At 34.5% G+C, this 18,487-nt stretch overlaps 1 protein-coding gene across 1 annotated transcript; it reads left to right on the top strand.

The window, feature by feature from the left end:
- Nucleotides 1-387: 387 nt before the first annotated feature.
- On the top strand, nucleotides 388-8,223 carry LOC125255788 (5'(3')-deoxyribonucleotidase, mitochondrial-like). Its single transcript, XM_048171282.1, has 5 exons — nucleotides 388-1,077; nucleotides 4,145-4,245; nucleotides 4,567-4,627; nucleotides 7,219-7,333; nucleotides 7,414-8,223. The coding sequence occupies exons 1-5, from the start codon at nucleotides 811-813 to the stop codon at nucleotides 7,551-7,553; spliced, it is 684 nt and encodes a 227-aa protein (XP_048027239.1). The 5' UTR covers nucleotides 388-810; the 3' UTR covers nucleotides 7,554-8,223.
- Nucleotides 8,224-18,487: the final 10,264 nt, after the last annotated feature.

The following is an 18,487-nucleotide window of genomic DNA, read 5'->3' as shown; positions in this document are numbered from 1 at the left end:
ATGATATAACGGCTTTAATGAGGGAAAGAACTACAATCCCATGAAGCACTGCACGTGACGTAACGAAACTATTCATTTAAATGTGTTGACTATGTATATAGAAACAGTGTATTTTACGTTAATTACAAAATGTACAAATATTTAAGCAGTTTTAGTGCTTCATGGGAGCACGCGGCTTGATTATTTCGATTCTCTGATGGTGAATTTTTTAGCGGAATCATGGGTAATGTAGTTCTTCAGCAGAAATTCCCTGTTAAACATTATTAAAATATATATTTATAAGTTGAAATAATGCGAACAGATACCATTAAATTAAAAACCTCGTAGCTTACAGTAGGTCTTTCTCGGTTTATAATTTTCGTTAAAAAAAAATGTCACTTCCGGAAGCCGACTGCGAGATCTCTCTTCTCGCGAATAGCTTCGGTTTGCTCGGTGACGGTGTAGCGCAAAAACAGTCTTAAGCATGATTTTGAAGACGTAAACAAAGTGCTCTGATTTAAACGACACACACTACTGTATTGATTTCGCAAACACTTTTCGTTTGACATTTGCACAGCTGTAAACAAATGCAGATACGGGAGATCAACACTGCAATTCAACACCAGCGACTGCTGGAAAAGCATGAGACCCTCTGACCCCTCAGAAACTAACAAAAGACTCCGCAACAAAGTCACACAATGTGCAAAACAATAGAGAGCCAACAAAATGAGATGTGCTAACAATCAGCATCACTCTGCTGCAAAACAGCACTCGAGTTAATGCACACTGCCAAGTGACTACGGTGGATTTAGACGATTATTAAGGAGGTTTATGATGACTTTATTGCCGAGGATCGTACGGTGGCTCGAGAGAGGCTCTGTCTCATTGCACTTTCACTATCAAAGCAGCGCAAACATGTGCACGAAGAACAGAAGACTGCGGGTTCTGGTGGACATGGACGGTGTCATCGCCGACTTCGAGGGAGGATTTTTAAAGAAGTTCAAGGCGAGGTATCCGAACGAGCCCTTCATATCCTTAGAGGACAGAAGAGGATTCTGGGTGTCCACACAGTATGGAGACATGAGAAGTGACCTGTGTGTAAGTGTGACAGAATATGAAATAATAATAGACAGTTTGCTGAAATGGAACCTTAAAGGATTAGTTCACTTTCAAATTAAAATGTCCTGATAATTTACTCACCTCCATGTCATCCAAGATGTTCATTCTTTCTTCAGTCGAAAAGAAATTAAGATTTTTGATGAAAACATTCCAGGATTTTTCTCCTTATAGTGGACTTCAATGGCCTCCAGAGGGTTGAAGGTCAAAATTACAGTTTCAGTGCAGCTTTAAAGAGCTCTACACGATCCCAGACGAGGAATAAGAGTCTTATCTAGAGAAACCATCGCTCATTTTCTAAAAAAAAAAAAAAAAAAAAAATTGTATACGTTTTAACCATAAATGCTCATCTTGAACTAGCTCTGGCAGTGTAGATGCTGCTAAGTGTATTACTGCCCTCCACAGGTCAAAGCTTGAACTAATTGTTATATACTTGCACTAGCATATTGTATATGACAGTTTAGTTCAAACTTTGACCTGTGGAGGGCAGTAACTTAGCAGTGTCTACACTGCCGGAATTCAAATAGAGAAGAAGAGAGCTAGTTCAAGATGAGCATTTATGGTTAAAACGTATATAATAAAAAATTTTTTTTTAGAAAATGAGTGATGGTTTCTCTAGATAAGACTCTTATTCCTCGTCTGGGATCATGTAGAGCTCTTTAAAGCTGCACTGAAACTGTAATTTTGACCTTTTGGGGTCCATTGAAGTCCACTATATGGAGAAAAATCCTGGAATATTTTCATTAAAAACCTTAATTTCTTTTCGACTGAAGAAAGAAAGACATGAACATCTTGGATGACACGAAGGTGAGTAAATCAGGAAATTTTAAATTTGAAAGTGAACTAATCCTTTAAATAATAGTTACAACTTTTTAGTAATGTTATTAAACTTTAACTAAGAAATTAACATTAACTAGTATTAATAAATGCTTTATAAGTATTTTTCATTGTCTGTGTGTAATAATGAATTAACATGTTAGGGGGGGGGGGGTAATCACACACAGTTTCTGCCAGTCTCATGTTAATCTTGAGTACATATAGAGTAACAATGCATCCTTCATATCTCTGAAAATTCTTTAGTTTTGTCATATTTATAAAAGATAGATACGCTAAACCGAGCCTTTACGAAAAAAGCAGAGCTCCTGGAGGCGTGTCTTCCACCAGTGCCGTGGGCGGAGCTAAAGAGTCACGAGCGCATGCAGCTTCTGCGCAAAGATCGCATAGCTGCGACATCATTATAAATAAAAAGGGAACAAAAATGTTCGTGTTGTTTACATTATATGCACTTGCGCACCGATTGCCAACAAAACACAGACATCTGATGCAGCTTTATTCACCGCCCCCGATCTGCAAATCCAGCGCTGAACTGGGACTTGTTTACAAAGTATTCATCACCAAATTCCCGGGAACAAACAAACATACGTGTGCAACTCCGTTGCTGCCTCGGAAAAACAAACTTCATCCTCTGTTCCCTTAATGCTGGGTTCTTTGGGAAGCTGAAAAAGGTAATCTTTCCCTCACAACCAAAAACACACTCCTTTGGTGACAGGAGCTTTGTCTCATTTCGGAGGCTGTGTCCTTCGGAGGTCACATTTGAAGGCTGAATACTTCATTAAGGATGTCATATTTAAGAAAAGTAACCATAATAAAATTGACTGATATTCATTGTGAGGTGTAAAATACTGTCATTTCTTTCTTGCGTTGCAATATAACGGTTATTTTTCTGAAATGAGACTGCCTCGATGATGTATGCAGCCTTCAAAGGGTGCAGCCCCTGAATTGGGACACAGCCATTGTTGAAAAATCTCTCGGCTTCCGTATCCCGAACGAAACGTGTTGATGGGCGTGCTCTTGCTCTTGCTCTGGGTGATGTGTGTGTGTGCATGCACACTTATCAGGGAGAAGAGCCTATTCAAGGAAATCCGCTCTCTTTTGACGTCATACAGGACACACTTGAAAAAAACTCTCCGAATCCTGTACCGAAACCGGAAGTAGTGGATTTGGCACAGAAATACTCCATCATACGTCCAACTCGTGTTTTGAAACTTTGTCCATGTTGATCATGAGAATCCAACTCTTTAATAGTGTAAATAATTCAGAATGCATGAAATAGCATTATACCCCCCCCCCCCCCCTTTAACTAATGAAGCCTTATTTCACTAAGTGTTACTGAATAATAACAAATCACAACATTTTCAGTCATTATAGGGCAAGTTGTAGTCCAGATTAAAATGTAAAAATGTTTAAGTTTGAAAATAAATAGCCTTTTAAGTCTTTAATTATTAAGTATTTGGTGCTGTGATGAACAACAGTGCAAATACAAAAAAACTAAATGGCTATTTGAAGCATTTTAGGTAATGTTCAGGGGTTTGTTTACGGGGTTTCAGGGGTAACCGCTGCATTTCGGCTGTTCCATCAGCGCCCTCTGCTGTCAGAGAGTGAACGTGCACTTTCATTCAGCGCGTCTCATGTGCTTCTCGTGCACGTTGGGCTTGTTTACATCAGTGCACGTGTCCCTTTGACGCGGAATACAGCGGTGTTGTGCATTTTATACGGCTGATGGGGAAAGTATTCTTAAAATGTATTATAAAAATTTGAATAATTCGTAATAAATAATTATTCACGATATTTTGAAGTGCCCACGGTAACAATATAGTGCATTGTATTACCGAATATTGGCACATGTCTACATGCTCATCAGATATGTCTGTGATTGTCTGCAGATAAATGCTCCCGTTTTCAAAACGCTTTCATATTCAAACACTTCCGTGCATTGATCATTGGGTTGACATATCTGATGAGCCTGTGAACACAAAGGCCAATCAGAGGTGTTTACGAATCCGCTCAAGCTCAAAGCGTCACATTTGTAAAATTTTAGTACTGACTTGGTATTGCGGTCGGTACTACACTAAATATACATAACTATATATATATAAATATATATTAATCAGATTCATCAGGAATGATAAGCTGCCACACCAAGATGTTGTTAAAACATAATGATGAAAACATTTTTATAACTTATAATCAAAGTTTGCACTGACTGCAGGACAAGGCCATCAGCATTTGGGAGTCAAAAAACTTCTTCATGGACCTGGAGCCTCTTCCTGGAGGTGTGGAGGCAGTGAAGGAGATGTCCGAGATGGAGAAGTAAGTTCAGCCAGACGTTTGGCATCACTAAACGATTCCAGTCAGTGTCTGGGTTAATATACATACATACTTTATGTCAACTAATTATGTGATTCCTTTCATTTGTTGCTCTGGGTGACAATCAGGGTAAACAGCAGTCGAAAATGAAAGAATGTCTCTGATTCCCTAAATCACCCTATTATAAATCACCACCCTCCAGAAGAACTTGCATAATAGACTGATAAGCGCGGCTAGTAATAATAATCTCCCTTCAGTAAATGTTTGTCTGGATATTACTAGCTGTAAAATGACTCTTGCTTAGTTTCTCTTTTCTTCACCCAGTACAGATGTCTTCATTTGCACCAGTCCAATAAAGCATTACAGCTACTGCCCGTATGAAAAGGTAAGATTCGCTTAAACTGAGGTTGAGCTACATTTCTACATGCATGTTGGACTGTTGGTTTAGCAGCGTGTGTACAGTCAGTCGGGTCCAAAAGTCTTCAGGATCAGTGATGTGACAGTTTTTTTTTTTCTAGAAATAATAGTAAATTATGCATAATTACATGCAAACCAAACCCTATACTTATAATAAGTACATGATGCTAAGCACACGTTAAAATAAAGTGACCCATTTTTTTTGTTATATCTATTACAGGATTAGTTGACTTCAGAATTCAAATTTCCTGATAATTTACTCTCCCTCATGTCATCCATGATGTTTATATCTGTCTTTCTTCAGTCAAAAAGAAATGAAGGTTTTTGAGGAAAACATTCCAGGATTTTTCTCCATATAGTGGACTTCACTGGGGTTCAACGGGTTGAAGGTCCAAATGTCAGTTTCAGTGCAGCTTCAAAGAGCTCTACATGATCCCAGACGAGGAATAAGAGTCTTATCTAGAGAAACCATCAGCCATTTTCTTAAAAAATTAAACATTTAAATACTTTTTAACCACAAATGCTCATCTTGCACTGCTCTGTGATGCGCCACGCATTGTGTAATCACGTTTAATCACGTTGTAATCACGTTATTCCTCATCTGGGATCTTTGAAGCTGCACTGGAACTGACATTTGGACCTTCAACCTGTTGGTCCCTGTTTAAGTCCACTATATGGAGAAAAATCCTGGAATGTTTTCCTCAAAAACCTTCATTTCTTTTCGACTGAAAAAAAGAAAGACATGAACACAAGACATGAGGGTGTGTAAATTATCAGGAAATCCTTTAATGTTTTCGAAATGCATTTAATACAGTGACTTGAACACCTGATGATCAAAAGTCAAATTATTTAGAGATTTTTCACAGTAGTTGTGATACAACTATCTATCAACTATATCATAATAAAGAAATTGTAAACAAAAATCTTTAGTTATTATTCTATTATTTTTTAGAATTTAGAGGGAAAAAAAATACCTTAATAAAACTGCTGCTCACGTTCACTTATCAATATATCAATGTTAATTTGCTTATCAAATTATTATTATTTAATTAGTGACCTAAAATAGTGCAAAATCAGAAATTGTTCTTTTTTTACATAACTTTTCTTGAAATTTGAAATGTTTTCAAAATCCTACAACTTTATTTACTTGTTATATATATATATATATATATATATATATACACACACACACACACACACACACACACACACACACACAGTATACTATATATATATATGTGTGTGTGTGTGTGTATGTACAGTACAGTTCAAAAGTTTGGAACCACTAAGATTTTTAATGTCTTTAAAAGACGTTTCGTCTGCTCACCAAGGCTACATTTATTTAATTAAAAATACAGTAAAAAACAGTAATATTGTGAAATATTATTACAATTTAAAATAACTGTTTTCTATTTGAATATATTTGACAAAGTAATTTATTCCTGTGATGCAAAGCTGAATTTTCAGCATCGTTACTCCAGTCTTCAGTGTCACATGATCCTTCAGAAATCATTCTAATATGCTGATCTGCTGCTCAAGAAACATTTAATGGGTACAATTGTACAAAATATTTGTGTACAATATTTTTTTTCAGGATTATTTGATGAATAGAAAGTTCAAAAGAACAGTGTTTATCTGAAATCTAATCTTTTGTAACATTATAAATGTCTTTACTGTCACTTTTGATTGATTTAATGCATCCTTGCTGAATAAAAGTATTCATTTCTTTAATTTCTTTAAAAAAAAATAAAAATAAAAATTCTTACTGACCCCAAACTTTTGAACGGTAGTGTATAATGCTACAGAAGCTTTGTATTTCAGATAAATGCTGTTCTTTTGAACTTTCTATTCATCAAGGAATCCTGAAAAAAAAAGTACACAACTGTTTTCAACATTGAAAATAATCATAAATGTTTATTGAGCAGCAAATCATCATATTAGAATGATTTCTGAAGGATCATGTGACACTGAAGACTGGAGTAACGATGCTGAAAATTCAGCTTTGCATCACAGGAATAAATTACTTTGTCAAATATATTTAAATAGTACACAGTTATTTTAAATTGTAATAATATTTCACAATATTACTGTTTTTTACTGTATTTTTAATTAAATAAATGTAGCCTTGGTGAGCAGACGAAACTTCTTTTAAAAACATTAAAAATCTTAGTGGTTCCAAACTTTTGAACTGTACTGTATGTATATGTATATATGCATAGTTTTTCATCTTCACTATAAGAATAATTATTGGTAAATAAATAAATATTCAAATGATATTAATACACATACATTTTTCATCTTCTCTATAAGAATAAGTGAGATTATTAGTAAACAAATAATCGATACATTAAGGATTTAAAAATAAATGAGATATAATATCCTTTTCTCAAAATCCTATAACTGCATGTTTATTTACAAGTTCAATATAAATTATATTTATATCCTGTTTTCAACAAACTCTGGTAATGCGACTGCATCATTGCATCATCAGAGTCTGTATTTCAGCCCATTTTCTCCCTGTTTCCATGGTTTCCTCCACTGAAGTGTGTTTGTCCACAGTATGCATGGGTAGAGAAACATCTGGGCCCAGAGTTCCTGGAGCAGATCATCCTGACCAGAGACAAGACCATAGTGACCGGAGACATCCTCATAGACGACAAACCTGATATCCTGGGTGAGTAAGAGCCGCCGGTCCAGGTCAGTATCACACGTAATGCTGAGCTCTGCGGGAACCAGTGTGTTTTCCCGTTAAAGGTGTGGAGCCCAATCCCTCCTGGGAACACGTCCTCTTCACTGCCTGCCACAACAAGCACCTTCCAGCGAACCCATCGCAGCGGCGGCTGCTGTCCTGGGCTGATGACTGGAGGGCGGTGCTGGCCAGCAAACGCCAGTGAGAGATGACAGAACATCCCATCATACGGCAGGGAAACGAGCTGATTTGTGCTTTGATGGGTAAACAGTTCCTGTATCAGCCCTCATATTCAGTATTACTCTGTAAAAGCATCGATTGATTTTGCAGGCGACGAGACACAAACTGTGTTTTTATGTAAAATCACAAAACCGATTCAGTTTTTCATGCAAGACTTTTAGCATCAGTGTATTGTTCATTATGCATCCACTGAGGGCTCAGAAATTCATCGTTTACATCAAGCATAAACTGCCTTTCTTTACAAAGGGGATTGATCTACAAGAAAGGGAGAATATTTAAATACCATTTCCGCTCCTGTCTGATCGCACATATGCACATGCGAACATGACGCTCTGAAAAATGCTGGGTTAAAAACAAACCAAGTTGGGTTGAAAATGGACAAACCCTGCAAATGGGTCGTTTTAACCCAGCGGTTGGGTTAAATGTTTGCCCAACCTGCTGGGTAGTTTTATTTAACTCAACTATTGTTTAAAAATTACCGAATTGCTCGCTAAAAATGAGCCTAAAACATGTTGGAAATGAACATTTATTAGTTTAATGAATAATAATTTAATTGCTTATTAATAAATGTTCAACTTTTGATTATTATTGTTTCCTCTAGTCTGTCTGATTTTTAATTTCCAAGCTATTTTGGGTTCATTTTATGCCAGACATATGGTAATTTTTAAACAATAGTTGGGTTAAATAAAACTGCCCAGCAGGTTTGGCTAACATTTAACCCAACCGCTGGGTTAAAACAAGCCCATTGCTAGGTTAAAACAACCCAAGTTGGGTTGAAAATAGATAAACCCAGCAATTGGGTTGTTTTAACCTAGCAAAATGAACCCCAAAAATGTTGGAAATTAACATTTATTAATATGTATAATAAATGAACATTTATTTACAAGTTTAATGAATAATAATTAAACAATAAACATTCATTAAATTGTTTATTAATAAATGTTCACCTTTTGATTATTATTGTTTCCTCTAGTAATTATGTGTCTGATTTTTAATTTTCAACATATTTTGGGTTCATTTTAAGCCAGACATACGGTAATTTTTAAACAATAGTTGAGTTCAATAAAACTGCCCAGCATGTTGGACAAACATTTGACCCAACCGCTGGGTTAAAACAACCCAACTGCTGGTTTTGTCCATTTTCAACCCAAATTGGGTTGTTTTTAACCCAGCATTTTTTAGAGCGAAGCATGTAATGAATTTTCACTGGTTCACTGTTAACATGAATGCATGTTTAATTTATTATGAAGTATAGTTTTAATTCAGGGAGAACACAATACTCGACAGAACGAGACAGGTTTGTTTGTGTATCGTTACATGTCATAGTCTAAATTTGTTGTGAGTGACACTGGTTGAGGAGACGTGAATGCCAGAGCACTGCATGTACTGTAATCAGACTCTCTGAAGGCTTATTACCACTCTTGACACTAGAGGTCGCTATGAGCACATGGAATTATTATAATGCCTCAGTAACATGTTGCTTTTTAATTTCGGTTAACTCTTTATTAGTTTGGAATGAATCTTTTAATAAACTTTTTTTATGCCTTGAGGATAGGTGTTTGGTTTATGGCTTTGGAAAGCACATTACCTTTGGGTGTCATGGATGAGAAAAGTTTGGGGTCTGTAAGATTCATTAAATTGACAGTAAAGCATTACAAAAGATTTCTATTTCAAATAAATGCTATGTCCTATTCATAGAAGAATCCTGAAAAATAAAATGTATCACTGTTTCCACATAATAAGAAGCGGCACAACTGTTTTCAACATTAATAATCATCATATTAGAATGGTTTCTGAAGGATCATGTGACACTGAAGATGCTGTAATGATGCTGAAAATCCAGCTTTGATCACAGGAATAAATTACATTTTAACATATATTTGCATTGAAAACAGTTATTTTAAATTGTAATAATTTTTTTCGAATTTTTACTGTATTTTGATCTATTTTTCTGATTATTATCAGTGTTGAAAACAGCTTCATATTTGTGTGGAAACAGTGAAATAGAATCTTTTGTAACATTATAAATGCCTTTACTGTCACTTTTGATCAATTTAATGCATCTTTGCTGAATAAAAATATTCATTGAGCAGTAGCGCAGATTAAATATTTGCAATTGCAGATGTGGGAGAAGTCTATTACTGTAGACCAAAACGTTTGAAACACTACTTACTGACTCAGTCACAGTGACTGTATGATATTAAAACGGGTTTATCATGCATTTATAAGAACAAACAAACAAAACATAGCCAATCTCTTCTAGATGACATTTCATCGTGATGAATGGATGTTTAAAGTTCACTGCTCTTGATAATCACAGTCCCTCAAGCCGAGCTGATAATGGCGTGATTCATTCATTTCAGTTCATCATGAAAGTGAACAGGAGATCATGAGATTGTCAAGTACAGTGTAACTGATTTGTACACAGCTGCAGTGAAGTCCAAAAGAGGTTAGGGAGGAAAAAAACACGGTTTGCAGATTGTTACTATATCTTTTTATAAGTTAAACCTATCAAAGTTATATGATAGGGACTGGCAGCGCAGTGTAGAAATGTGCAGAATATCTCATAAACTGAAGACACTCAAACATGCATGTTCTTGTACTTTCTTTATCCAATGATGATTCCATTAACTAGTTTGAAAGGTGTTGCATTAAGGGGTTAAAGTTCACAGAGTTCACATGATCTCTTCCTGAAGGCTGAACTATTAATCCGGAGACCGTGAGAGATCGCTTCGGTTCTTGAGTGACGTTTGCCTCAGAAGAACATTAGCCACGGTCACACTTTTTGTCTGTGCTTTGTTTTGTCCTTTATACATTGCAAAATATATATTTTTTATTTTTTGTCATGCTTTGTGCCATGTAATTTAGAAGTAGATATGAATTAATTTGTAAACGTTCATTCAAAAATGAAGTTAACACAAGATTAATGATCAACAAGTGGTGCTAGTGTCTCTTCACTGCGGTGAATATTCTGGACCTCGTCTTTGGCGTGAATAAATAGCCATGAACACCAAAGCTATTGCCAAAGCATTGTGTTTTCATCATTATACAGTGTATCTTTAGAAGTAGTTGTTCAGTTTAGAGTTAATCTCAGGCTATTTAACATTTATGTTTGGATGAAAACTGTTTTTTTTATGTAAACAAGGAGTTTTAACAGTTATCAAAAAGGTTTCAAAGCTTCTCCTCCTGCAGGAGTGTTACATACATAAGTTACATATTTATATATGCAGGGCCTAACATTAACAAGCGCCAAATGCAAGTAAAATCTGTGTTGGCGAGGATATGAAACGGTGTCATGAGAAATCGAGTCCCCCCCCAGGAATCGGGTCTCCTTTAGGACCCAGGCGGTAATGCCTGATCAAAAGTTAATATTGTGATTATAACCTATTTCACTATTGCACTAAGTGCACAAACAACATGCTTGAAATTATTGCATAATAAAACAAAATGGAAACACAACCATGCTTTTTCATAAGGATGAGGATTGTTGCAATGTGGTAGTATATAATAATATGATAATAAATTTGTAATAAATTAATTATCATGTCATGACATTTAAAGAGACACTTATGTGATTGTTTTTATACTGCAGCTGCCTGACTAAAAAGATGCAGATGCATTTTTTTTCTTTCTATAGTGGACTTGATTGAATTTTAAAGAACTCTTTATGCCAAAAAGATTCTATATAAAGAAAAATGTCTTAACATCATTAATTTGAAACATGTAATTGGGAACTATATTGGAAGCAAAAAACATACATAATATAATATAAGCTGTAGATGTATGATAAGCTAACTAAAAACAGTAAGAACGAGAAATGCTTCATTTCACAACCTATAGCTTCAGTTATATACTAGTGAACCATGCAATTTAAAAGACATGAATGGTCATTATAATGCATATTAAACTATATAAATCATAACATGATTTTGCAGGAATTATAATCAGGTGCTAAAAATACTACCCATTAAAAGTCTGTTGAACCAATGGGATCACTCGGGTCCTAAAGGAGACCTGATTCCTGGGGGGACTCGATTTCACACCACACCAGTAACGTTTTTACGAATTCCAACAATGCAATATTATGAGAAAATAAACATGAACAAATGTAAACGACGCTCGGGACAGTTGACTGGCATCATCATAAGAGTTTAAGCCTTGCCAACTGAAATATTCAAGCGCAAGAAGATGCGAAAGGAAACTCAATTCGTTAATCGTGTCAGCTTGCGAATACTGAATTGAGTTCTCTTTCACGTTTTCTTGTGCTCGAACAGACATATTCAAACAAAATTATGTCAAAATGCCCGTATCCTCGTAAATAAAGTCAGTTATGTCTTAGGGGCTGTTTACATGACACTGTTTTCAACTAAAAACAGAAAACTGTTGATGTGTTTTGGCTATTTATTTAAACTACAGTAGTGTTTTGGGTGCCTGAAAATGCAAACATTTGAAAAAAAACCTTTCAAATTAAACGTTTTTGAAAACAATACCATTATTATCTCTGTGTAAACAACAAAAACTCAGATCTGTGTAAACAGTGACGCCATTTACATTTGTGTTTAGTCTATAGGCATGCGTGTTTGGCATGGAAGTGCGCAGGCGCGTAGTCTTTTTTTAAGTGACATCAACTACTGACCTGGCATACAGCGTTTTTAGTCATTTTCGCAGATCGGTGTGAATGGGGATCTTTTTGATATTTTTTGATACTTTTTGTCATCTGTACAAAGAAAAAACTTTCCCATTTTTAGTACATCGTTGTCGTGTAAACCTATCCTCAAGTGAACGTAAACGATTGGGAAAGAAAACGCATGTGTAACAGTGTATTGCATCTGTGCATTAGCTCTTAAAGTGACAGCAGCCTAATATTCCTGGTGCTTTTTTTTTTTTTTTTTTGAATAACATAAAAAAAACAAATAAGGATTAATCTTTCACTGCTGGTTGAAAAAAAAAAAAAAAAAAAAAAAAAAAAAATATATATATATATATATATATATATATATATATATATATATATATATATATATATTCTTAAGTAACCAGTCTTTGGCAGTTGTGGCAAAAAGTTAGTTTTAGGCCCTGTATAGGCTATATCAACGACCAGAGAAGTCGTAAAATTCAGTGCTCAAAACTTTTGGGATCACTAAAAGTCCACAGGGGAAACCACAACAACATTGTGCTCAATTATCTGTGAAAAGAGAATGTATATTGTCACTCATCTTGTTATTGATTGTTGTATGATCCAGGTGCTCTATAGTCATATGGATGTCACGCCTGTTGTGTTTAAGTTTTGGAGGACTATATATAATCACATATGTTTTAATAAAGAATGACACTTCAAACCAAGGGCTTGTGTTTTTTATTTGAGACATCTGCTATCAAAACTGTTGGTCTTCACCAGGGGTCCACAGTGGAAACGCCAATTGTTGATTGATCTCAAACTAATTTTTACACAAATAATCTCGAACCAAAGCTAAAGTCAAGAACCTGAAGTTCTGCTAAATGTTGATTGTACCTCTCAGATGAAATATATTCAGTAGTACATCAATAACGATTATTTATTTTAACGTGATTTAAACAATATGCCTCATCAAGCGGTTCAGAGTAACGTTTACACACAGTTGTCATCAGAAGGCGCTGTGTCCTCTAGACATTAAGGTGTGTCAGTAAATCATACATGCACGGATGAATGGACAACATGCTAAGCAAAAGCTAGTAAAAATCTTGATCATTTTCTCCATCATGGAATTGAATTGTGATGCTAATGTATAAATATAGTATGATATAAAAATAAATCTTTCATTCAAGACTGAGGTTAAGTGGTATTTGCTTCAGTGTGACTTCAGTTTCATTTCTAAAAAGCTGTTTTTAATTGCCAAAATCTCTACCATGTTGTCATTTTTATAGATTAAGTTAATTGCAATGCTTTATGGGTTATATAGCCCCCCTTATTTTTGCATTTACTTTGATATTTACTGTGCACATTTGACTCATTTTTTTATTTTAAACATTTTGTTTCAGTCAGTTGTCCAACATTTCTCAATTTCATATAACTTGATTTACTAAAATAACTAAAACTATAAATGAAATAAAATAATAAAAAACTATATAGACATAGTTAAAAGAAATAAAACATTTAAATTGAAAATATAAAAACACATTCAAAATATTTAAAAAAAAACTATAATAATATTTTAATGATACTAAACACTGGTTTTAATTTTCTTAAAATGGCACTTAAATCATTAAATTAGTTATTTTAATCATTTAACGGCCAATATATATATATATATATATATATATATATATATATATATATATTAGTATATATAATTAGTTTTTGTTTTTTTAAGTCATAATTTTGGTTTTGAAAAGTGAATCTCTGTTTAAATACCCATTATCCCTGTTGAACTTTAACTATGAATAAAAATTAATATAAACTAAAAGAAATAAAACATCTTAATCATTTTAATCATTAAATTAGATGTAATAATAATATAAATATAGTATGATATAAAAATAAATCTTTCTAATTAATCCTGCATGGGGTAAATGATCCCTGCTGGGGAATCAGAGCAGGAAGTGAGGTCATGACCTGAGAGCGGCATGTGGAAGTGCAGTTATTCTAGTTTGCCTTTCAAAATTGGGACAATTTTGTTTAAAAGCAATTACACCATGTTAAAATGAGAGATGAATGGAGACTTGGAAAAGTTTCTCAGCTGGAGTCTCACGATTCATTGAAGGCACTTTCTTTCTTCACAGCAACAGCTGTAAGTTTGTATATGTCCAGGCTATTAATAATACCTTCACACACAAGTCAAATGTATTGCATAGATTGTTTTCCTGGAACAGATAGAGAAAGTGCATACGTCTGTTTTTGTTCCTCGCAAGAAGGAATAATACATGCCGATATTGAAAGACGTCAACATGAAGTGTCATTCATAACCCATATTAAACTCTTACATACCAAAATGGAGCTAAAACATACATGTGATTTGCAATGGCATTAAAAAAGGATGAAAAGTTTGGGCAAGTTCATGCATTTTTTTTTTTTTTTTTTATTAAATTCAACAGCTTGTAAACATACTTTATTAGTAGAAAAATGTGAAATAACCTGTAACCAGTAACATGCATAAAGAAATTGAAGAGGGTCCATTTTTATACAGTATTTAACTTATGAAAGCTTAAATGTCATGACATTTAAAGAGACACTTATTGTCTTTATACTGATGCTGCCTGCAGATGCAGACCCATATATAGAATTCTAGGGTTCTTGACTGAATTTTATCCCAAAAAAAAAAAAAAGGGAAAATGTCTTAAATGGTTGCGTAATACTTTCCTGATTAACAGGTTATTTCAGGTTTTTCTACTGATAAAGTATGTTTACAAGCTGTTGAATTCATAAAACTTAATTAAAATAAAAAATTATAACTAAATCCTTTTGGGAACCCCTGAACGCTTTAGGATTCTAAATATAGGACCTTTTTTTTCTTCTTAAAGGATTAGTTCATTTACTCATTTATATGTCATCCAAGATGTTCATGTCTTTCTTTGTTCAGTGGAAATGAAGGTTTTTGAGGAAAACATTCCAGGATTTTTCTCCATATAGTGGACTTCACTGGGGTTCAACGGGTTGAAGGTCCAAATGTCAGTTTCAGTGCAGCTTCAATGAGCTCTACATGATCCCAGACGAGGAATAAGAGTCTTATCTAGTGAAACCATCGCTCATTTTCTAAAAAAAAAAAAAAAAAAAAAAAAAAAACATTTATATACTTTTTAACCACAAATGCTCATCTTGCGCTGCTCTGCGATGCGCCACGCATTATGTAATCATGTTGGAAAGGTCACGTTTGACATAGATGGAAGTACTGGGATAGGGCGAAAAACTCCATCTCATTTTCTCCTCCAAATTCAAAATCGTCCAACATTGTTGTTTTACTTTTTTTGTAAAGGCCGTTTGTCTTAGTCTTTGTACATTTTCTTTGTAGATACTGGATCGGTACTTCCGCCTATGTCACGCGTGACCTTTCCAACGTGATTACGTAATGTGTGGCACATCTCAGAGCAGTGCAAGACGAGCATTTTTGGTTAAAAAGTATATAATTTAATTTTTTTTTTAGAAAATGGTTTCTCTAGATAAGACTCTTATTCCTCGTCTGGGATCATGTTGAAGCTGCACTGAAACTGACATTTGGACCTTCAACCCGTTGAACCCCAGTGAAGTCCACTATATGGAGAAAAATCCTGGAATGTTTTCCTCAAAAACCTTAATTTCTTTTACACTGAAGAAAGAAAGACATGAACATTTTGGATGACATGAGGGAGAGTAAATTATCAGCAAATCTTCATTCAGAAGTGAACCAGCATTCACTTGCTGCATAGTTTGCCAGAGAAAGACAGGATTGTGGAGGCCGAATGCGTCATAGTTCTGAGAAATCCCTGTGGTGTTATGAAATGTAGGAATCTGCGTAAGACTGTTCTGGCAAACACTTCACTGGACTTTCCTGCTGGATAGAACTCTTTTGTTTTTATACTGCTTTATCATGTCTCAATGTATACTTGGCCACAAATTTTTAATAAAAAAATCATAAAAACATAAAACAAAAACAGACAATTTTTTTTTATGTTTTTGAAAAATGAAGGCTCTTCTGTTCACCAAGGCTGCATTTATTTGATCAAAAATACTGTAAAATAGTGAAATATTATTACAATTCCAAGTAGTTGTTTTCTATGTGAATATGTTGTAAACTGTAATTTATTCCTGTGATGCAAAGCTGAATTTTCAGCATCATTACTCCAGTCTTCAGTGTCACATGATCCTTCAGAAATCATTCTAATATGATGATTTGATGCTCAAGAAACATTTCTGATTATTATCAATGTTGAAACAGTTGTGCTGCTTCATATTTTTGTGGAAACCGTGATACAGGTCCATTCAAAATTTTGTGGTAAATTAATATAAATTACAATATTATATTCACATAGAAAACAGCTGTTTTTAATCATAATAATATTTAAGTTTTTTCCAGTATTTTTGATTAAATAAATACAGCTTTAGTGAGCATAAGAGACTTCTTTCAAAAAAAAAAAAAAAAAAAAAAAAAAAAAAAAAAATATATATATATATATATATATATATATATATATATATATATATAAATTAATTATTCCAAACTTTTGTCTGGTAGTGGAGATTGCTGTGTGAGGAAAATATAGGAGCACGTCTGTCTCTGTTTTCTTGCTCTGGAGTTTGCAGAAATTAAAGGATTAGTTCACTTCTGAATTAAAATTTCCTGATAATTTATTCACCCCCATGTCATCCAAGATGATCATGTCTTTCTTTCTTCAGTCGAAAATAAATGAAGGTTTTTGAGGAAAACATTCCAGGATTATTCTCCTTATAGTGGACTCCAATGGCCTCCAGACGGTTGAAGGTCAAAATTACAGTTTCAGTGCAGCTTCAAAGGGCTTTAAACGATACCAGACGAGGAATAAGAGTCTTATCTAGCGAAATGATTGGTCATTTTCTACAAAAATACAACTGTATATGCTTTATAAACACAAATCATCACCTTGCACATGCTTCCGCTTTCTGTATTCTTCAAAACTCTTACGCTGTATGTCCTATGCCTTCCCTGTTCACCTTACGGAAAAAACAGAACTGGCGCTGCGTTCGTTCTGTAAGTTTAATAGGGAAGGTGTGGGACATACAGCGTAGGCTTTTTGAAGAATACGGAAAGCGGAAGCATGTGCAAGGTGATCATTTGTGTGACAGATCGTTTCTCTAGATAAGACTCTTATTCCTTGTCTGGGATCGTTTAAATCTCTTTGAAGCTGCACTGAAACTGTAATTTTGACCTTCAACCATCTGGAGGCCATTGAAGTCCACTATAAGGAGAATAATCCTGGAATGTTTTCATCAATAACCTTAATTTCTTTTCGACTGAAGAAAGAAGGACATGGACATAAAATTATCAGGACTTATCCTTTAACCTGGACAGCAAAAAAATCAGTTCACCATAGAAGAAAAGCCTGCAGGAACAAGAGAAAAATAAACATCAGCTTGTTACTTTCCAAGCATTTCTTTCCTCCTTCTTTTTGTTTATGTTCTCTGTCTGTTTGTCTGGTTTACGACAGAATGGGATGCTGTTTCCAAGAGCCGACCAATCAGAGCGCTGCAGGCGTCTGTCACATGACACACACACACCTGTGCACACAGCTCTCAGTTTCCAAAGCAGAGCTTCTCTAGGATGCTGATAAGAGAATCCCTATAATCGTTTACTGAAAACCAAACTAATTACTGACTCATATCCTCGGAAACCATGATAAACACGCTGATGTTAGCCGAGTAGGCTAATGGATCCCGTCTGAGGACATCATTTGGATTTGTTTGGGAACTGTAAGTGTCAATACTGACCATCAAACTTCCACATAAATCCAATCAGCTTCCATATGTTTTTCCTGAGAAACAAAGTGACTCAGTCTGCATACATAATAACTCAGCAAGTTTCAAGTGCACCTTTCCAGGAAACGGGCATACCTGTGCGCAAATACTACAGTAATGCAAGCAAATAAACCATAAAATGTGCACAATAAATCATGATGTTAGACACACACAGCCTGGCGAGACCTACGGTAAATACAAAATAACAGGACAGACGGATCAAATCGATCCTCATTGGCTGTGCGGGAAATCAAGTCTTGATTTTATTGTTTTGTTTTGGTTTTTTGTATCATTGAGATACTATTGTAGTTTTTATTAATACTTTGAATTTGTTTTTATTTACTGTTTTCAATTTAATTTGTTAATTATTTTGTGTTTTTGTCAGTTTTTATTATTATTATTATTATTATTATTATTAAATATCTTTTTTTATTAATTATTTCAGTTTTAGTCATGGT

Source organism: Megalobrama amblycephala, linkage group LG20, assembly GCF_018812025.1.
Source record: "Megalobrama amblycephala isolate DHTTF-2021 linkage group LG20, ASM1881202v1, whole genome shotgun sequence".
NCBI lineage: Eukaryota > Metazoa > Chordata > Actinopteri > Cypriniformes > Xenocyprididae > Megalobrama > Megalobrama amblycephala.
This window is presented reverse-complemented; position numbering and strand designations above follow the sequence as displayed.

Excerpts from the sequence above, each read along its gene's own strand:
- LOC125255788 (XM_048171282.1), top strand. The coding sequence starts at position 811 with ATGATGACTTTATTGCCGAGGATCGTACGGTGGCTCGAGAGAGGCTCT. Across the intron at positions 4,628-7,218 it reads GCTACTGCCCGTATGAAAAG|TATGCATGGGTAGAGAAACA; the intron begins GTAAGATTCGCT and ends GTTTGTCCACAG. Across the intron at positions 7,334-7,413 it reads CGACAAACCTGATATCCTGG|GTGTGGAGCCCAATCCCTCC; the intron begins GTGAGTAAGAGC and ends TTCCCGTTAAAG.